Raw genomic sequence first — 22,604 nt, forward strand, 5'->3', positions numbered from 1 at the left:
AGAAAAACCAATGAAGAGAAATTCAAAAACTCAAAGCAAAACTCTCCCAAACAATGTAGGAAGAAAACACGAGATTAAACAAGGCAGTTTTCCAAACTTCAAACTAAAATTGTGGTCTACTGTAGTGTCCAAAACATTCGCTCTGCTCCATCCGAGCAGTTTGTGCTAATTCAAAATCTTGGCATATCTAAAAATGGACCCAAAATGACACTTGTTATGTTTGTTACAAACATTGTTGAAACATTTTTGTCAAGATTAAAAATCAGAAAACTTGTGAATGGAGAATGTAAAATATATACTTTTTAAAATCTATGCACATTATAATCTTTCATAATGTTCATCTGAACTGTAAAAACAAACAAACCAAAAATATTTCAGATGCAACATTTTAAGGCTTCTCATGATGGAGAGACAAAGTGCACTATGTAGGGAGAAACAGAAGCAGAAAGTGAAGATATGGAGGAGAGCGCTAAATTCTCCACAAAGAGTTGCTCATTCTGTAGTTTCAGTCGTTTCTTCTTAAAGTAGAGACCACTATAAATAAATGGGACAAAATCTAGTTTCTTTTTTTAAAGGCTGTATGAAAACACCTATTTTTTTAAGCATGTAAAATGATTTTTGCAGACTAGAAGGTTCTAATATCTGTATAATGTCACCAAGTCAGCTGTATTGTTTTTTTCTTTTATATTTTACAGTTAGCAATAGTGAAACACGAATGAAAGTCTAGTGGTGTGTCCTAACATGAAGTACTTGAACAGTAGTCTCACCGGCGGATGTTTACAGAGGATCTTTCTCCACATTTCCAAACAATGGCTTTGCCAACCGTTGAAGGTCGGTGTTCAGTATCCTCACCTGCAGTATTTCTCTCAGTGTTCACTTACAGAATATCTGCACACCTGCTCATGTCCTCTGTCTTCGTTGTGTTCAGCAGTTGGAGCTGTTGCGAAACTCCCCGTTTTCTGTGATCTGCAGCTTGGTGGGGTTGGTGGGAGAGATGCCGTTCCTCGTCTGCACGCTGTAGCGCTCTTTCAGCTGGGACAGGGCGCTCATTAGCCTCGCGTTAGCCGCGTCCAGAGATGCTATCCGTTTCTCCTGCAGAGAGTGAAAATCGGCAATTTCAGCAGGTACAAAGTGATTGTTGGATGGTAACAAGCAGAGAATGGAAGAAAATAAACATGGCCTGGTGAACAATGAATCCAGCCCAGAGAGAGACGGATTTTAGGTTCTCATATTAAGTTCAGCTCTGCTGCCAATGTATTAACTGACACATTTATGTATCTGAATTATTATGAGGATCTCCAAAGTGAGTGTATAATTGTGCATTTATTTACTGAACACGAGTATGCATAAGATATTCAATTTAGTCGATCTCCAGCCAAGCAATGCCAACAGTTCTGAACACTCAATGTGAATAGCTGAGAAACCATGTTCACCCATGTTGCTCAATAACAGCTGTATGTTGATCATTTTGTACAAAGAAAACATGTTTCGAGACTCTTTTTTAAACAAATTTTTGGGAAAATGGGATTGATTGTAAATCAGTGATAAAACTGTGTTGGATGATAATCACAAATAACATCACGACTGTGACGATCTGGCCCATGTCTGTGACCAAATCACAGCTGTGATGTTATTTGTGGTGACACTCAAACTCAAGTGTTTAATTGCTTGTTTCTCTCCTAACACGTGTACATAAAAGGAGAAGAAACAGACCAGTTGGTTTCCTTGGAAAACATACATAAAATACATATGCATATTTCCTTGAATTGTAGTATTAGGAAGTCTGTTTTGTTCAGATTTTAGCGGGTGCACATCAGGAATACTGATTTGGAATATTATTTTAGTCGGCAGAGATTTCTACAGCCCTCACTGTGGGACAGTGAATATTAACATGAATGATGATGATTAATGATGCAGATTCTGTCAGTAACACTTACATTTCACATTTGTTTCTTTAGAAAAATACAGCATAGTTTCCCTAAGGGTTTTTATTGAACGACAGTGGGTTTGTGAGATTGTGAAATTTAATTGCCAAATATGCACTACCGTTCAAATGTTTGGGGTCAGTAAGATACTTTTAAGATACAGTAAGTACTTTTATTCAGCAGGGATGCATTAAATTGATCAAAAGTGACAATAAAAACTTACAAAGGATTTATATTAAAAAATAAATGCTGTTCTTTTGAACTTTCTATTTATCAAAGAATATTGACAAAATGATATCACAGTTTCCACAAATATTAAGCAGCATAACTGTTTTCAACAATGATAATAATACGAAACATTTCTTAAGCAGCAAATCAGCATATTAGAATGATTTTTGAAGAACTGTGTGACACTGAAGAAATATCAGCTATGCCATCACAGGAATATGTTACATTTTAAATGTATTAAAGTTGAAACAGTTATTTTAAATTGTAATAATATTTACTGAATTTTAATTAAATAAATGCAGCCTTGGTGAGCAAAATAAACTTTTTTCAAAAACATTAAAAAGCCTTACAGACCCCAAACTTTTTAACAGTGGTGTAATTGAATAATTCTGCCTTTTTATATCTTACATACAAGGATAGTGAAAAAGGAAAGAGGAACGGCAGAGAGAAGAGGAAGTATGAGATGTTGACAGGAAACTACTCACCGCTAATAATTTATTTCATTAATATGCTTTATTCAAATAATTATTAGAAATTAGTATCAAGTATCATGAAATTTTACTGGTATTGTGTCAACTACTGAAATGTTGGTGTGATGACAACCCAAAATTTGATTTATTGAAAGGTTAACATAAAATACTACATACAAAAATGAAATAATTTAGAAAATAATTTGGGAACTAGCTTTTAAGTCTGGTATAGACATACCTGCGCATCAATGATCTTCTGTTTGGAGTCAACCACTGCCTGCATATCAGAATGATCCTTCTTTAGCTCTTCCTCCACAGACATCAACCTGCATCAACACAAAACAAACACACACTCAGTCCAGCTTCATATATCCTCCCATTCTGTCTTTGATCTGGAGCTCAAGGCCACAAATAGCTGCCCCATAACATCAGTCTTGGAGGAAAGCAGCTCTCAGTAAACTCTGCCTTGAGGAAAGCTAAAAGTCTCTAAAAGCTCTCTGTCTTCTCAGATTGCCACTAATACACTATCAGCTGAAAGCAAAATGACACTCAGCATCAGAGGCGTGTAGTGGACTTCTGAAAGGCAAAGTGCCCTCTCTGTGCTTGTTCAGAGTAAATTCGTGCTCTAACTCAGTCAGTTAAGTTTCCTTTTATCTGACTCGATGACTATATGAAAAAGGGAATTTGTGTTCATCCATTTCCACCAGTTTTACCCATTTGGGCCAATTTGTGGGCCGGTTGTGAACTTGATATTGACAGTGTAATCAGCCAATCAGAGTGCTCTGGAAGTTTTTGCCTGCCTTTCTTCTCGTTTAGTCTCTCTTCATAATACAAACTCCAACCTGCTTATGATGCCCTTCATCTGCAGATCTTTGTCTTCCTGTTGCCGTCTCAATCTCTCCTCCGACTCGTCCAGCCGGGCCTGATACTCCAGCAGCATCTTCTGCGCCTGTTCCTCCTGTCCCTTCAGCCGGGCCTCGTATTCCTCCAGCCTCTGCACCGACACAAGCAGCCGCTCCTGCAGCACACTGATCTCTGCCTGATACTGCAAGACATGGATCTTTATGTCTTTCATGTTGAGCGTCATTACAAGCTGCAGTCAGCACTAAATGTTGAGCTATGAGTCATACAAAGAAAAAAAATCCCTGGACCCTATACGTATTTGGCATTAGGTGTGGTGTGCCTTTTGTACACTATTGTAAAAGTGGACTATTGGTAACTTTTTACAATAAGGTTTCATTTTTTTAACATTAGTTATTGCATAAAGTGTCATAATCATCTTTTTTTTTACAGCACGCTAATTTATAAATGTCCTTTTGTTCATTGTTAATTCATGTTAATTCATAATACATTAACTAATGTTAATTTATACAACTTGCAATGTTCAAAAATGTATTAATATATGTCGAAATTAACAATAACTTACATGCAGATTAATAAATGCTGTAAAAGTCTACAACATGCTGATGACAAACTCTGTTGGAATCGATTATTAGTTTAGTCTGAGATGACTAAATTTGTGAGGCACAGTGTTATTGTTAACTAAAACAATTACAAATCATTTTCAGCAATTGAAATAAAGCTGAAAAAAAAAAAATATATATTAGATGTAAAATAAACTTAGAATATTACAAATGTTGCCTTGCAACTAACTAAAATAAACTTAACTTAAGTACAAAAATTACCAAAATTACAACTGAAATAAAAATAAATTAAACCTGAATATGAATATTTAAAAAAACCCTCAAAATCAAAATGACAAAAGCACAACAAAATTACTAAAACAAACTAAAATGACAATGAAAATATCTAAATAAAATCTCATTACAATATATATATAAATACTATAAGTGTATATATATATATACATATATAAAAATGAAAATAGCAGAGTTACTGCCTATGTTCCACAACAGTCACAAGATGTAAGAGACAGAAAGAATGGACAGATGGACAAGGAATGAGGACCGCAAAAAAGGAAGCAGGCTATTATGTCTCTTTCTCTCTCTCTCACATACAAAAGTCTGGGAGCACTCGTAGAAATTGATTCAAAGAACTGTGAAATTTCTGCACCACACCACTAGTGGCACCAAACGGAATTGCAAACAATCCTACAACCTCTTCCCAATCTGCCATTGTTGAAAAAGGAGGAGGTCAACCTACAGATGGTTTACTTAGAGTTTCTGCTCATTAAACTTGGATTTTACCATTAAAAAAATACACATTTCACCCTTAACTGTGCATTCAGAAACACCTAACTCAGAGCTGAATGTTGGATCACTGAAACTGAGAGAATCCTATTGTCTTAGTGAAATTACTGCAGGATGATGATTCATTTCCTATCCAGAGAGTGTTTGCATGAGTTGAAATCTCATCTCTGCTGCTATGGTGTGTGGGTGCTCAGTTACCTTTTCAGCTTGTGTGTGCTCATCTCTGCAAAGCTCCGTCTCAGACTCCTGCTCTATATATGGCACATTCATCAACCAGGCAGCAGTACGGTCCAATGCACTAGGGTTCACTGGGGACGGGGCCTATGGGACACACACACAAACACACATACGCATGAATAAACTAAAGATGAAACGTACACACTCACACAAAGAAGTCATGCCAGGGGCATCGCATTCCCAACAGACAACATAGACAAGCAGACATGATGACACTTAGCATGACGTAAGGCTGAATAGAAAGAACATGTATGAAATATGAACATGATTAGCTATAATAACGTGCTGAGTTAGAATACAAATAAGAGGTCATTTTAGTGGCTATTTTTCTTAGTTCATACTAACTGTTTATGATGACATCACACAATTTCCATTATAGTCCTCAATTTTTTTTTTTTTTTCTGTATCAGCATTTATGTTTTTTTCATCCTTAAAATAAAATTACAACCAAAGCAAAATTAATGTTTTTCGATTTAAAATCAATATATTCAATTTAAAATTAATATATCTTCGATTTAAAATCATAGCTTTGAATTACACTGAATTTGAATTACACTGCGAAAAAAGTATCGTTTTCTAGCAAAAATATTGAAACAAATTTATTCAAGAAGCAAACTTATGCAATATATTAATATTTGCTTTCAAAGAAAAGTCACCATGACAATAAAATCTGTCTTATATAAGCATTTTATTCCTCTTATTGTGAATGATTTGACCTCATTATTTTTAATCAAAATGTCAAGAGTTCTCTTTGGTGACAGATTTCTCCAATCCACTTAAACCCCTCCTCTTTCTTACAATCTCTCTCAAGCTCACATTAAGATCTGCCTCCATCCAATCAACAACCGACGCAGTGGCGGCTCTAGGCCGGGGCTTGCTGAGGTTATAGTCCCACCAGATATATACTTAGCACCGGCATAGCCCCCTCAGGGATTTTCTAATGATTTTCCAGTCACTTTCATTAAAAATAAAAAATAAAAAGTCATTAAAGGTGGGGTGAAATGCTATTTCATGCATACTGAGTTTTTTACACTGTTAAAGAGTTGGATTCCCATGCTAAACATGGACAAAGTTTAAAAAATGAAATTGTACGTTTGAAGGAGTATTTCTGTGCCAAAAATACTCCTTCCGGTTTGTCACAAGTTTCGGAAAGATTTTTTCGAGTATGGGCCTGTGTGACGTCAGATGGGGCGGAATTTCCTTATATGGGTCCTAAGGGCACTTCTCCCGGAAGGGCGCGCGCGCACCCGTAGACCAGAGCGAGAGAGCGAAAGCAGTACGCCCATCAAAGCGCTGTGCTCGGCTTTAGAGAAGTCAATGTCACCAAAGAAGTGGGTTTTTGGTTGCCAGGGCAAGACAACCCTGCACAGATTCCCAAAGAACCCAGCGTTAAGGGACCAGTGGATGGAGTTTGTTTTTCCAGAGCTTTAACGGAGTTGTGCAAGTGTTCTTGTTTGTTCCCTGCATTTCGACGATGATATTTTTATAAACAAAGCCCAGTTTGACACCGGATTTGCAGATCGTCTAATGCTTAAGGATGGAGCAGTCCCAACGATAAAGGTTCACGGTTGTGCGTTGGGTTCCAGGCGGTGAGTAAAACTGCTTCAAAAGTCTGTGTGTTGTTAGCTATCGGCACGCAAGCACAGCTTTAGCTCCGCCCACACGGCACGCCTCCAGCCGCTCGTTTTTTTTCCGGAAAGATTCGGTGCAGCCTATCTTTCTTTTATGAATATAATAAAACTAAAGACTTTTTGGAGATATGAAGGATGCAATACTACTCTATAGGTACTCAAGATTAACATGAGATTGACTGAAACTGAGTGTTTCACCCCCCCCTTTAAAAACCTAAAAAATTAAATAATGTTTAATAAATATTGCCTATAATTGCACGCTCAGGTACGTGGCAAGCATTAGTGAATGGCGATCATATTAAGCTCCTCATCAACAGTGATCGTAATGGAGCGCTATTAAATATGTAGCAAAAGACCGCAGACTTCAGACACATCTTGGAATAGCACAGAAGATATTGTAATCTGCTATTGGTGAGTAGCTACCCTTATCTTTTTGAAGATTCACTCACGTTATAAACGTCAAATTATATAGATTTTAATATAAATTATTGCACTTTGTTCGCCCTAGCCTATGGTGATGGAAAAGAGCAAATGTTGTCTTCCATTATAACATTCATGCTAATGCGTTAAACTGGCATCTTTGACTGTTACGCATCTTCTAAAAGAGTAGCGAATCTCCTGATCAAAACTTAGGCAAAGAAGAAGCAGAAACAAGCGATATCATATGTAAGCAAATGCATAAGTAAAATAACACGATCATCAACATCAAACAGCACATAAATCAAAACTGCCTAATGTTACCGAACGAAATGTCGACCCAGGTTGAGTTATAGGACTGTGCAAGCTTTAGGGGAGTTGATGGACTCGATCTACCCCATCTATGTTTTGATCATCGTTCTGAATTCGATCTGGGTGTACAGTAGTCTTTGACAAAAATGTTTTTCAGCTTTTTGCTCAAAATGTTTCTTTTTTTATGAAAATTACCCACATTTAAGAGTTGATTAAAAAGGAACGCATCAAGCTAGAATTATTTATTTTTTTAAAGCAGAGGGTCTGTTCATTCTTTTGATATATTGCATATTCAGATATTTATACAACAAAATATTCTGGGGTCCATGAAACTTTTGTGAAAATGATCAAAAATGCTGGTGGTGGCTAGCTACTTAAAGAAAAAAAAGAAAATGCTGGCGGGAAAATAATAAACACATAATTTTTATTCAAAATGTCAAGACTTCTCTTTGACAAGTCCCATAGTCCCTATATGTCTATGGGACTGTATGTCAAAAAGTTTAAATAAACCGTTATTGATTTAAAGGGCTGATAATGTGATAATAAAGATGTTCAGCGAAATTGACACTGTGCTTAATGACTTTGCACACTTTACAATATGACCTTGTAAATGTATAATTTAAGGTAAAATAAAAATGAATAAGTACAATGCAATAAATGCAGGGAATTGAAGTTATTGATGCACTTAATTGTTATTCTTAGCATTTGCAAGAAAGAAATCCTGGAGCCGCCACTGAACCAATGGATAGAATCAAGTCCCCTCCGTACATTTTTATTTTTCGATAATCCATTTCACTCGAATGTACGTCCCAATAAGGAAGAAAAGATCTGCAGCTACTTACAAGGGGCTTGAGGAGTGGTTATGAACAAAGGCAGAGTTTACCTGAGTCAAGAGACGATCAACACCGCTGCTCATTTCCCATGTCATTAGCTTTCAAACTGGCTTTTTACCTAATTTTGTCAATGAGGTAATAAAAATAATAGTTCAGTCTTATGTAAGATGTGAATCTTTTAGTCAAGGTATAATGTAATGGATTCTATAATCAACCACAGTATCACAGGAAGTCCACGGATGTGACTTTCACAGTCAGAGAAAGAGCCTGGAGGTGCTTTGCGATGTAATAAAAGTGTGCGCACATGTGGTTTCCATAGACACGCTTCCATCAATCACTTCAGGCAATCAATCAATTCCCAAGAGAGAGAACAATGCATTGTGGATTAGGGAAATACCCTTCCTGTTCACTTCACTGTCAAACTGTTGAGAAAAATGACTGCCTGTGGCAACAGTGAATTTTGAAAGGCTGATGATTGGTAGCAAGCTATACCCTTTGATTATTATTAGAATCAATAACTCAGACCTGCTGCAAGATATACTTCTAGGTTAAGTTCAGATTAAGATATATAATAAATGATCCAGATCACAGACAGATTTTAAAAGTCTACATGAAACAGAAATTGTGGTCGTCTTTTCTTTCCTAGCCACTTGTTAATTTGTGACGTAAGAGGGTTCAAGCCTCTGCTCATTTCAATTGAGGATACTATCTCAACAACCGTTTATGAGCACTGTTTATTCATACCACAAATATAAGCTAAGCATTTAAAAACTCACTGTGTACACTGCAGTCTATTTTGATGATTTATAAAGGATGAATCGCTGTCTCTGTCCATCTGAGATTTTGCTATGGAAATGAAGGTTAGGATCATGCTTTTTTGGTAGTTTACACAGTGAGTGTATATTAGCACCATTTGTTGTTTGCTTTTGGCATCTGATAGAGCGTTTGGACCTGGAAACGCTGACGTCAGCCTTAACTAGCTGATTACGACGTACATTTGATTTTGTTCTGGATTGACTGGATTGTTGTTGTTTGCTAATTTTTGCTGTCAGGTTGCTGGAGTGGAGGGATTATTGCCCAGCACTTGTGCCGGTGCAGATGTCATCAGACAAAAGATGTCGTTGCGAGGGAGAGGGGATCTTAATGTTTTTGATTAAAGATAGCATAGTGTCTATTTTTAACTCCGCATACAATACTTTAAATGCTAGCAAACATGTACGCACTTGTTTATGTGGTCCACGATGTTTCGTTTCCGGACTGTCCCCTTTGGAGGAGGAGCTCTGCTGTCGAAGTCTTGCGCCACTTCCAGGCCAATCTGGTGATGATGACATCAAAGTGTTATTAGAAGGCCGTGGGTAGGGGGTGGAGTTCAATAGGTTGGGTGGAGTTCGTCCTCTGGGTGCAGTCTGTGTGGGTGGAGGGGGCTGGTCAATACGCCGATGGGGACCGGAGTTGCTCTGTCGTGGAACCATAGGCTGGTTTCCGTGCTGAGCGTCAGTTAGCGATAATTGTCGTCTTGAGAAATCTCCTGAACGTCTCACAAACTCCTCCCCCACTGATGCCCCCTGGGTAAGAAAGGTGTGCTTGGTTCCTCCAAGACCCTCTTCGTTGTTGCTATGGGAACTGACGGAGCTATGACACTCCGACCCAGAATCCCCACTCGCATTCCCTCTAGCTGATACAGGCAACCCTGCTGCCATCTGGTACACTGGATTCTGAAAGGACAGTGGGGCCAAGAGCTGTGTAGGCCTGCCTGGGGCCCCTTCTGCTCCTGGGGTAGTGGGAGTCTGTCCTGGCCTGTGAAGAGTAGGGCCTCCGGCAATGTTGCCTTGGGGAGTCCGTGCATTCCAGGGAACCATGGTACCCTCACCTAAACCTTCTGAAGATATCCCTACCGGGATGGCGATGGGTTCTAACGCCCTGGCCGCTTCCTGGAGGTCTACCATGGACAGGCTCTTGCCACCGTTGGCCAGGCCCAGCTCGGGTTCATTGGCCTCAGAGTAACTAGAACTGCGGGCAGGGGAGCCCTGGAGGCCGGAAGAGCGTGTGACAAAGAAGAGGTCTTTGTTTTCAGGAGTGGGGGAAGGGAGGCGAGTGAAGTCCGCCGGGCTAGTAAAGTGAAGAGATGGAGACATGGACCAGAAAGAGAAAAATTAATAATTAAACATGCACAGTATAGGACAGAGAAACGGTACACAAATAGCAATCAATTTAAAGAAGCCAACACATTATCTCTTTGTTCTGAATCTTAGTATGCTGCCTTGTTGTCTCCCAAAGGCAGTATCCTAGTTGTTCTTATTCAGGAACAATGTTCATATTGTTATTCTTATTTATTGACATAATTCAGTACATTTTGCAAACGTCATCTGTGTACTGGATTTTATATGGAGCTTACAGCAGTGCATTCTGAGATTGTATCTGCCAAGGATGCATGTGATGCTGTCCGAGACGGTATCTTAGAAGGCAGCATAATCTTGCTGCCTATCTTTTGGAACAGCATGAATCTCGAACAATCATTAGACCCTCCTAATATAGTAGCTAGTGTTTGAGAAACAGAAACCGTAATTCTTTCTCAAACACTTATAAATGCCATACTAGACAGCTCCAGACAGGTATAAAACATCAGAGAGAATGTAAGGTTATTATGCGTCCCTTTCTGTCTTTACTTCCACTCAGACTGTTTATTGTCTGGATATCTGGAAAAAATGCTAATTTATTTCATCATATTCTCCGTCCAGACACCAACCAACAAGCTCCACTCTAAGCTTTCTCCTCACAGCCTCCATCTCTTTTGATCCCCCAACATATTTATCTTCCCTTTCTCTGAATGTGTGTGTGTGTGTGTGTGTGTGAACTACAATTACAGGCCTCTCATTCTCTCTGGCTCTCATAAATGTCGGTTGGGAATTAGCAGCGAGCTAGACAGATAAAGATGAGCCGCTCTCTTTAGAAGAGCAGTCTGCTGGATAAAGTGAGGGCACACTCTTAAGAACAGGAATGAGGACGTCTTAATGGCTGAAAGCGACAGATAACGACGAGTAGGTAAGCAATACGGCAATGCTCTTCAAAATTACAGTGTCATTGCCTGATATAACATTGAGCTTTAAGATGATTGGTTGATTTGTCAGAACACCTATTCATCATGACATCTACAGCATGTTTTTTTTCCATAGCCATCTACAATTACATAACCACTTGATTCTGATTGCTTAATTTGATGCAGTGGATCTGATTAATGGCTTACCCTGGTAGGTCACTGTCGATGGACATCTTTTGTAATCCAGTGGAGATGCTGCATCCAGGGGCTGGAGGGGAGGGCACACGATCGGAGGGAACATTCATCTGTACGTTCGGTGGGTATGTTAACGCTCCATGTACGTCCCTCAATATTCTAGGTAATGGGCCCAGCTTGGAGGCCGCACTCTAAGGACATGGATGAAAGATCCCATTGAAAATGAACAAATACCCCAAAGATCTCTTATATCTGTGCAGGACTCTCTATTAGCCCCCTTGAGAAAGTTGGTAGAAGATAACAGAACATCAATAACTGCATAGAAATTAGTTCCTGGAGCTGAACTGGTAGAGCATGGCACTAACAATGGCAAGGTCACAGGTTTAATTCCTAGGGAATACGGTTACTGATAAAATGTACATTATAGCTTGAATTCATTTAAAGTTGGATAAAAAAACCCCATCATGCAATGATTTAAATGTACTGTAAATGGTGCATCCATCACTCAAAAATTAAAAATTGAACCTAATTACTTCCTAAAGTGCTATATTAGAGATTGGCCAATAATCAACCAATATTTAGCCATAACTGATATCTGTATCTTACTATGAATCTGAACTGCAAAACTACCCGTTTTCAAGTATTTTCAAGAGTTTTGAGTAACTGTGTCTACACAAGATGCGAGTGGTGCGACATGACAAAAGCGGATAGAACCTATTTTATCCTTGATTCTGCCTACACTGGATGCGGTGCAGCTTGACATGACACGACACAACAAATCGGTGACAGTAAACTGATGCCCCTTTCTATTTCTGATGTACTAAGAACTTGTACTAATTCTGATATGAAGAACAAATGGATTTGCAACTGTCGCTTTGTTGCCTCCAGTGTAAATAGCCTCAAGCTGCCACATCCAGTGTAGACACGGTGTAATAGTTGTGTAAAATGAAAATTTTTTAAAGCCATAATTTATTTTGTACATCTCATATTTAAACTACTGTTCAAAAGTTTACGGTCAGTAAGATTTTTTTTTAATCAATGCATTTATTCAGAAAAGATGCATTAAATATTACAAACATCACAGTAAAGACATTTACATTGTTATATAAAATATATTTCAAATAAATGGTGCTTTCAATTTATCAAAGTATCCTGAAAAAATGTATCATGGTTTCCACAAGAATATTGCACAACTGTTCCCTTTCGAAAGGGAACTCGCACTGTGTCGATGACGCATTGGGGAATGCCTCGGGCATGACAGGTGTCTGAAATCACTATCAAATCACGGCAATCATATTGACCGGCGACAGCCCATGAATCGTTTGACCTGGATGTATATAAGGGCGCCTTGCAAACATGACAATCACCTTTGTCGTCTTCAGGGACTGTTTTGTCTGTAAGGGCTTCAAACTAAAGGTAATTATGAAATGCACTAAGAAGGCTGAGTGCTTTCAGAAGTGTGCAGACCCGTGCCCAAAGTATTTGACGCTGAGTGACACATGAATTGTGAGTTTTCTGTCTGGAGGAAGAGCACGCACAGGCAGTTCTCGAGGGAGCTGTCCGTGCAAATTGTGAGTGGTTTTCTGTGAAAACCCTCCGCTCTCGTCTGGCCCTCTTCTCGAGAGAGGAGGGTTCAGCGTCTGGACCTCGTTGCTCAGGTCCCGCTCGTGCTGAGGCAGAGCGGAGACATGCGTCATGGGGTTCCCAGATGGAGCTTGCTGATCGTCTTAAGAGGGGTGTAATTCTTCTGCAGCTGACGAGGGTGAGCTGTAGGTGGATGATGATTTTTCCCCACCTAGTCTGGCAGCGAGTGCTCTTCCGGATGAGCAGGAGATGGCTGATGAGGGTGGTGATTATCAGTTAGATCCTGAATCCTCTCAGCCACCCTGCCCTGTGTATGTTGAGCTGGTTGGTGTTATGGAACGCACTGCGGGCAGACTGCAGCTGCCGTGGCGGCGCGTTGGGGGAGAGATCGCTCGCGGTAGACTCGACGATCGGTTTCTTCCCGGCCATAAACCACCAGCTCAGGTGAGCCTTCCATTCCTTCCCGATCTCCATACTGAGATCGAGAGGGCATGGAAGAACCCATATTAATGCCCGTATCCACCGACATCAGCAGGCTTGTTTCGCATTTCAGCGGGCTAGACGTCTTGCATCTGGGCAGACATCGACACTGAGAGCTCCAACCCAGCCATCCAAACCATTGAAAACAATGTCGCGTTTGAATGGCAGATCGTACACGTCTGAGATCTGTGCCCACACCCAGACAGGCGTTGCCTCTCGTGCACCTCCCTCCGAGGAGGAGTAGTTCACAGAAGAGGCAGGACTCCCGCAAGAAGAGGGATCTGAGGGAGGTGATGCAGCACAAACTGTGTGGTGAGTTTTCACTTCGCATGCCTCAGGTGAGAGTCTTTTTTCTAGAGTCTGACGCTGGAGCTTCAGATAGATCTTATGTCCGGCCCACAGGGCCGTCTGACATTTTTTGTCCTGAGTACATCGCTCCCTTGAGCTCTGTTTGGTTCTTCATACAGGCTGAGCGTTTCTGCAGCCTCTCATATGAATTTTTTTCTTTTCTTGCTCCAAGCACTCAGGTAGATCTATGCCTATAGGCTGGCCCTCACCAAGGCCGCCTCGGTAGCTGGCCTAGGCTATACTAGAGAAAGTGGAGGCGTTCTGCTAAAGTATTTCTGCCTCTGGCCCTTCACTATGTGAATGTAGGCTTTTAGCATCCCTATATGACAGCCTCCTCCCATGGTGGGAGTCGTTCGGCCAAGGCCCGCCCCCTTCTCTGCATTCGGGGGTGAGAAAAGTAATGCAGGTTGGTGCAGAGGCATGATTGATAAAGACCTAATTAGGCCTCCTTGACAGGCCTCCTTGGATGAGAGTCCCAACGTTGTGGGACATACATTATAGCTACGACCAGGTAGCCAGCCTCAAGAGGCCTCCTGTGGGTGGCCCCAATATTTGTGTTGGTGTAGTTCCCAACGGTGCTCAGTCCCCAATCTTACTGGCAGCTGGCCTTAGTAGGCCACCCTGGGACTGACACCCGGAATCGGGGTTCACAGCTTGCTATCAGTTTAGCTGGTCTTAACAGGAAGCTTCTGAAGGCGAGCTTGCGCCCTAGCACGACTAAAGTGTTCACTTTCTGCTACTGGATGCCTCCCAGATCCTCTTTTTTATCTAGCCTATAGCCTGGTTTGCTTACCAGGCAGGCCATGTGCTCCCTTCACTGAGGGTCACTGTGAGTACTCGGCCTCCTGAGTCTGGTCAGATGGTCGTAGACCTCTCGTGAGGCCTCCCAGTTAGATCAGCCCATAGGCTTTCTCAGGCCTCCTCAGTGCTTTGAAACATAAGTGCTGGGTAGATCAGTAGATCGTGTAGAGAAACTCCCCTCGCTAGCAAGGGTTGTAAGCGCTATGCTGAGTCATGCTCTCCAGAATATCCCGTCTCTGAGATCCGGGTGGTTCACTGTCAGCTTCGCAGTCCCTCTGGGCTCCAGTGTCCAGAGGCTCTGTCTTCAGACAGACAGGAAGTTGGCCAGACTGGCATTTTGGTTGAATATGTTCCCTTTAATAGTGATTGGCTGGGGCTCCTTCGGGTTCCCTAGCCACATTCCCTAGAAGGGCCCCCTTCTAATTTGAAGCTGTGGTCCTAGGCCCTTGAGCAGGCCCAGGTAGGCCTTTTATTAAACAAAGTTTATGGAGGTTTTCCTGCGAAGCGAATAGCTTGGGCTATGACCGTAGGGAATGCTGTCACTGACAGCCCAGTGTGACCTGAGGGTGAGAGGTTCTGGCATTTCATTTGAATTTGCTGGTTCTGACAGTTGTCACTGCCAGTGGGCATGCACTCCCCTTAGCATGGCGGCGTGGGTATATAATTTTCCAATGCGTCATCAACACAGTGCGTTTAGAAAGGGAACGTCTCAGGTTACGACTGTAACCGCTGTTCCCTGAGAACAGGGAACAAGACACTGCATCTTTTTGCCATGCCTCGGGTCCTGCCTACCAAACAGTCCCTTCAGACGAAAACGTGATTGTCATGTTTGCAAGGCGCCCTTATATACATCCAGGTCGCACGCTAATGATTCACGTTAATGATTCATGGGCTGTCGCCGGTCAATATCATTGCAGTGATTTGATAGTGATTTCAGACATCTGTCATGCCCGAGGCGTTCCCCAATACGTCATCGACGCAGTGCGAGTTCCCTTTCTAAAGGGAACAGTTGTGCAATATTTCTTTGGAGATATTTTTCTTTATTGGTTATTTGTTATTTTCACCTGCTTTGTTGCTCATTATGTTGGTTTTCCCTATCCTGTAGACCTGATTGCCTGATTGGGTTAATTGATTGTATTAGGCCTTATTAGGTTAATTAAATTTTCTTGGATTATGGGTGGGACTTAACTTATAATTTGGTGTCACTCATTCTCTGTGTTACTTTGCCCTGAAGAAGACCACTTGTTGGTCGAAACATGTTGGCTCGTGTATTTTTTTAAAATGACTTAAGCCATACTAAATAAAGGCTTTTTAACTTTATCCTTCTCCTCATTGAAAATTTGACTGAGTGCCTGGGACCTGTTTTTCGTTTCTTTGGATTTTTTCCCTACCCCCAGAGCACCTATCACGGACTTTATAACTTTACCTGAGCGCCTGGTTGAACCTCTTACAGTTGTGCAATATTCTTGTGGAAACCATGATACATTTTTTTCAGGATACTTTGATAAATAGAAAGCACAATTTATTTGAAATAGATTTTATGTAACAATGTAAACGTCTTTACTGTGATGTTTGTAATATTTAATGCATCTTTTCTGAATAAATGCATTCATTAAAAAAAAAAAAATCTTATTGACCGTAAACTTTTGAAGCAGTAGTTTACTGCTTTTATTGCATTTTTGATAAAAAATAAATAAATAAATGCAGCCTTGGTGAGAATAAGAAACTTCTTGCAAAAACATTTAAAAATCTTAGCGAACCCAAACTTTAGATTTTTTTTTTTTTTTTTACTTTTTATCTATATTTATATTGTATTCTGTAAATATATGTATTATTATGATATAGCAACTTTATAGAGCCCCAATTAAAATAGGTGGAAGTGAACCTCTTCATGAACGCAGTGAACGCTTCATGTGTTGAAAATGAAGAAACACTTACGAGAGGAGACACTCTTTTTTCATGCAAACATTTTACTTTCTGATCTTTTCCGATAGCATTTAATAATGGAACAGGCTAGACTTAGATACATTCAAATCTGACTGATTTACATTTTTGAAAATTGGCTGATTCTGTGACATTCTGGTTGGCTGAATCCCTCTGGCATTAAAATAATTATGTTTCATAATCAAAGAATGTTTTATTGGATGTATGGCCTAAAATAATAGTGACATATCAGATAACAGTTCTCATGTACATGGAACAGCAGGCGACTGTCTCTGACCGCAGTGTGGCTGCTATGAGTAGCCTTAAGGACTAATGGGCTTCCCATGTAAAACTCAAAAACTGATAGGTCATGAGCTTTCAGAGCATGTCCACTTAACGTGATCTGCATTATTCAACACAAAGTGCTGCAATGAGAATATCCAACATTTACAAATTTAATTTGCAATGTTTGCATAGTTGTAGGCAGTGTCAGTGCTGCACTGGCATACAGGCACAGGTGAGCTGCATATAGATGTGTCTTTGCTCAAACACATTTTGTAAGACTGGAAGTTTTCTCTAAGTGTGGAAAATCTGGGCAAATACAACAACTAGTTTATATTTAGCATTTGAGGAGGAGGAGAATTAGAAGATCATTTCTTTAAAAAAATATGTATAAATTAAGATATAAAGAAATGAACACATGGTGAACACATCTTATGAGGTCTGAACATTAAAAGCAACAAAATGAGGGATTTTAAAGCCTGACTAGTACAGCCTGAAGGCAATTGCTCACATCAGTCCACCTACTCAAAGAACACCGAAACTGGAGCAAAACTTGAGAACCTTCTGTGGCATCAAAGTATTAAATGTTTCGTCACAACCCTATCCTGAGTTCACCTACCACTTAACTGCACATGCTGCAATGAAGTAATACTGAAAAAATATTTTCTTAATCAGTATTTTAACCTGTTTCCCAGTCGAAAAATACATTGAAACATAGCAAATTTTTAAGAGGATATAATGTATTCTTATTATATATATATATATAAAAAGAAGAAAGAAAAAAAAGAAAGAAAAAAAAAGGAATGTCCCCTTTTCAGGATATAGTATTTTTAAAGATAATTTTATAAAAAATCTAAGTAAGCTTTGCAGATATTTATTGGAAAGGGATTAAACAATGTTTTTCATGTGGGAAAGCGGCAGAAAATTAAGGCAGTTCCACAGTTCCAATAACTAAAGAGAGCTTTCTACTGACTCTGAAAAACACCAGGAGAAAGATGTCCAGGGTCCCTTATCACCTCTGTGAACAAGCCATAGACCTGCTGCAGGATACATGAGGACTGCAGATGTGAACAGAGCAATAAACTGCAATGTTTGTAATGTAAGACGCCTTAGACAGTGCTAAAATGGGACAGGAAGGACAGCTGATCGTCCTTGTCCTTGCAGTGCCAAACCACATGTAACCATATGTCCTCACTAGACATGTTTGAGAACTTGCAAGTGCCATTGGTGGAAGAGTGGAGTAACATCTCACAGCAAGAACTGACAAATCTGCTGCAGTCCATGAAGATGAGATGAACTTTAGACCTTAAAGCAGCTGGTGCCACACCACATACTGACTGATACTTTTGTTAATGGACTCATTATTTTTTGTTTGTCAAATGTTCAGTTTGTTCACTTGTTCAGTTTATGTCTCAGTTGTCAAATCTTTTTATGTACATAAAAATATTTACACATAATAAGAAATTTGCTGGGAACAAAGCAGATAAAAAGTGGGAGGACTTTCTTTTTTTGCTGAGTATATATATATATTATATATAAACATAAATTTACTTTAGAAAAATGGCATGAGATATATGTCTTTGCCCATGTCATAAATGTATAATACATTCTGTTTTGTTGTTTTCTTTAACATATTTTTACTGTGAAACAAGACTGATTAAAAAAAGTGTTTCAGTGTTTTTGAAGGTCTGAAGTGAAGGAGCACAACACACTCCTGCTGAAAATCTTAACACTACAAAACCAATCAAATGGAGCTGACTGATGGGTGAAGAGACTAACCTGATCCATTTGGGACACCACCTCAGCTAGCAGCGAGTGCAGGGTGGAGAGCTCACGGCCCAGGTCAATATACCCCTCGAAGCCTGCCGTATTTGAGATGGTCTCTGGGTTGGAGATCTCCAGCAGAAAGCGCTGCATGTTGGTCCACTCCTGCTCTAAGAACTGATTCATGAAGGACATGTACTCCTCCTTATTACCAAACCTGACAGAAAGTGAGAACAAGAATGACTTATTGATGCATTTATTAACTCAATGCTAATGACCCTATAATCATAATTATATCTATTAACTGAATTTCATTCATGAATAGTATTTTGCTTAGAACAACATGAAAAGCTATCAAAGTGAACTCATTCCTCAGCTCCATCATGATACCTTAAAACACCCTCTCCCTACCCAATCACACACACTCGCAATGGAGTAAATAGAATCCTTACTTGGTGAAGTTTGCAAGGTTCTGTGTAACCTTGGCGATAAGAGTGAGTGTGCGTGCAGTGCGGTCGTCTGGGTACTCCTGCGTCAAGTTGAAGAGAGAAGGCGACATGATGGCCGGACAGAGAAAACGCAAAAACAATGACGCGCTGATAAGACGCTCGCTGATATCTGGTCGCCCTCTGTTACCACATTCCTGTCTCCACGATGCAAACACTTCTTTAAGTTCCCTTGGAAACACACTGTTGAGGAATGGAGAGTTGAACATGGAATTTAGATGGAAACAAATTAACCTGACACAACTATAAACATTTATTCTTCCTTGCAAGTAGTTTCACAAACTATTTATTATCCTTTTGCAAACAACTCCTGAGGGAAAAGCTTTCTATTAAAAACTTTTTTATATTAAACTATTATTCTTTATATGTTGAAATACAGAGTATTAGATCTCAGTGACTGAACCTGTACTTCAGTTATGAAAACACTAAAATTGTTGGATCAACACTAAAAGTGTTGTATTGAGTATCACTTCTGTTATTTGTATAAAGCAAAATAATTGTATTATACTACATACTTACAAACCAATCACCATAATCAAAGGTTATCTGTGTATAACTGGATTTTATTTTATTGGTACTTTAATAATAATAATTATGTTTAATTATCATACTTCATTTTATAACTCTATACTCCTATCATATATTTTCTCTTTAGTTTATTTTTTTTTTACTTTAAAATAAACACCTGAGACCAAGTTGATACTTAACAGAAACATAACAGAGAAAAAGCGACATCTGAGCAATAAAATCCATCACTGGTTCAAATCAACAGCCAGCTGTGAAGGGCATATTGTAGTTACCGGTAAGACTCAATGATCTTGCAGAAGGCCAGCTCACAGCACATCCTGAGGTTGCTCTGATGTTCGGTTAGATCACTAGATGAACATTTGGATGGGTCCACCTCACAGTTCTCATCAGACTCATACAGAGCCTTTATAAACTCCCCTACAGTGGATGAAAGAGAAAATACATTTAAGACAAAGGCGTTTTTAAATAAATCCTGTGTAACGTCTAGTTGTTTGAACAGAAATAGTATTTTTCAGGAAATCAATAAAGAATGCTGTCATATATTGATTCATTTTGACATGAATGGCAAAATAATGCTTGCTATCCTATATGTCAGCAAGGGAACCTGCTGTACAAACCCCCATCATCTTTCATACAAACAAACAAACACTCTCACAATTATTAGCAGGAATGAACATCACCACACCTGAGCTTATCGCTATTCTAACCCCTTTCCGCCATTAAGCAACTAGTGAAAGTTCTCAAGTTATCTGACTCAGAACTAATGAGAAAACCCATCCTGGGAATATACAACAACCCTTTTGTCGATCCCAAACAAACAGTACAGCCAGATCCCACTCCACAGAGACTCAGAGAAGGTACTGGTCGATTTTTGTTCCGTTTTGTTCCCTCTCTGTTCCGTTGCGCATGAAAGCATCAGGGAAAAATCTAGTGTAGCATAAACCATGTGGATGTCCAACTGATCCAGAATGGAAGAGGACTCCTCATTCTTCATCTTCCTTTTAGAAACTAACCAGATGCGCAGTGATATTACCATATATAATGACCATATACATATTTTATTTATCTGTTTAGCATTTATTTGAAACCCGAAATATTTTGCGACACTTTATGTCTTTACTGTCACTTTTGATCAATTTAATGCATCCTTGTTGAATAAAAGTATTAATTTCTTTCATAAAATAAAACAATTACTGACCCCAAACTTCTGAAAAGTAGTGTATAACTTGGTCGGTAAACCCCATATTGACTGGAAAGGTCAGAGCAAAACCCAGATAACTCATTCAAGGCCACAAATATGACACTAATCGCTCAAATGTCCAGTCTAATCAAATAACCAGTCGGATAAAATCCCATCATCAATATCTGCTGACAAACAAGAGTCCTTCAATGGTAAAGCAAAAATAAAGCACGTCTTGAAAATGAACTGATTTACCATTATATGTAATACAATATGAACATCTTGTGCAATCTGAGCTCATATAAATGGCTTTTTAGTAATTGCCAATAAAGAGTCTAAATGACAGAAATGTAATACCACAAATCCCTCAAGGAAGTTGGATTACCGTCTAGCTCAGAAGGTTTGTGTACATATGTGGATGTGTGTGTGTGTTTGTGTGAATGTGTTGTAGCTATCAGTCTATTTTTGCAGTAATTTATTTAATTAATAAATTATTTAGTTCACCAAAGTAATCATGTGTTTGGAAGTGACAATGAACAATCAAGAAAACACGTAACGACTTCTTTTTACAGCATTACTCATTTTCACAAGAACTAAACATAATGGACCTTAGTTTTTACTTTGTGATTGGTGTTTTCGGTGTTATCTTGTCACTCAATTTGAAAATGAGATCAGTTTTTACATTCGAACAATTGAACAACAAGACACTGAAAAAACAGCAATGTGCTGAGGTAATTGATTGCTCTATCTCTCGAGAACTAGAGTAGATGAAATGACCAAAATGTCCATCCCTTGCGCATAATAAGCTATTTATGTAACCATGTGGTGTAATCTGCTCTCTTTGCTGTCCTTCTCTGGCTCTGATGTCTGAGGGACTTTAGGAGTGAACCATTTAATAATTCAGCAGCACTTCACAAGTCACATTTATCTAAGAAAAACAACTATACATTATTCAGCGCCACAAATGGCTTCTTATGCAAATCTAAAGAGAGATTCACTCTCTTTGGTGTATTCACTCACATTCACACGTATGCTTATTAGATCCCCCAAAGTCGATATTTATACACGTGTGAAATTTGCAGAGTGTATTTTTGTTTTGCAGATAAATTGCTAGTCCAGACATTTCAACATTTTATTCCTAAAATAAGGAGGTATTAATAAACACAGGCCTTATCGTACACAAAGTGAGCCAACAGCAAAGGAGGTTGGATATGTGTGTGCATGTTTGTGCGTGTTTTCACGGCTATTTAATCTTACCGAAAAGGAATACGGGGAACCACAAAATACACTTTGGAAATGTCTCTATGTTTATAGTGTTTGTGCTGGACAGACAGTTTGCACTGATAAAATTTCCCCTAGTATTATATAATTATATTATATAATGTATTTATTTTGGTGGTCCTGTCACTTTGTTACCTGGAGGTGGTCATAACAAATGGTACAGATATGATGTCAGAAAATAACACGCACACAAAAATCTCAAAATTCTGGCCAGTTGATAACACCTAGAATATCAAAATCGACTGCAGGCGGTAGATCCTTCTCCTATGTAGCACCTAAACTTTGGAACAGTCTTCCTAACATTGTCCAGGAAGCAGACACACTCTGTCAGTTTAAATCTAGACTAAAAACGCATCTCTTTTACCTGGCATTCCTATAGAACATTATACATTTCTATTATCCAAATCCGTTAAATGATTATAAGGCTGCATA

General features: G+C 39.3%; 1 protein-coding gene across 5 annotated transcripts in view; it reads right to left on the minus strand.

Moving 5' to 3' along the window:
- Positions 1 to 248: 248 nt before the first annotated feature.
- The window catches only part of dab2ipb (DAB2 interacting protein b), a 142,606-nt gene continuing 120,250 nt past the window's right edge, over positions 249 to 22,604 (minus strand). For all 5 annotated transcript variants that reach the window (XM_084115375.1, XM_084115374.1, XM_084115377.1 and 2 more), the window contains 9 exons: positions 19,984 to 20,128; positions 19,130 to 19,366; positions 18,693 to 18,894; positions 11,508 to 11,686; positions 9,487 to 10,372; positions 5,032 to 5,154; positions 3,466 to 3,668; positions 2,862 to 2,949; positions 249 to 1,092 (listed from right to left, as the gene is read on the minus strand). In XM_084115375.1, the coding sequence (XP_083971501.1) occupies positions 925 to 1,092; positions 2,862 to 2,949; positions 3,466 to 3,668; positions 5,032 to 5,154; positions 9,487 to 10,372; positions 11,508 to 11,686; positions 18,693 to 18,894; positions 19,130 to 19,366; positions 19,984 to 20,128 (2,231 nt within the window). In that variant the 3' untranslated portion in view covers positions 249 to 924. The remainder of the gene's footprint in view (positions 1,093 to 2,861; positions 2,950 to 3,465; positions 3,669 to 5,031; positions 5,155 to 9,486; positions 10,373 to 11,507; positions 11,687 to 18,692; positions 18,895 to 19,129; positions 19,367 to 19,983; positions 20,129 to 22,604) is intronic.

The sequence above is a fragment of the Abramis brama genome (genome assembly GCF_963993115.1).
Source record: "Abramis brama genome assembly, chromosome: 5".
NCBI lineage: Eukaryota > Metazoa > Chordata > Actinopteri > Cypriniformes > Leuciscidae > Abramis > Abramis brama.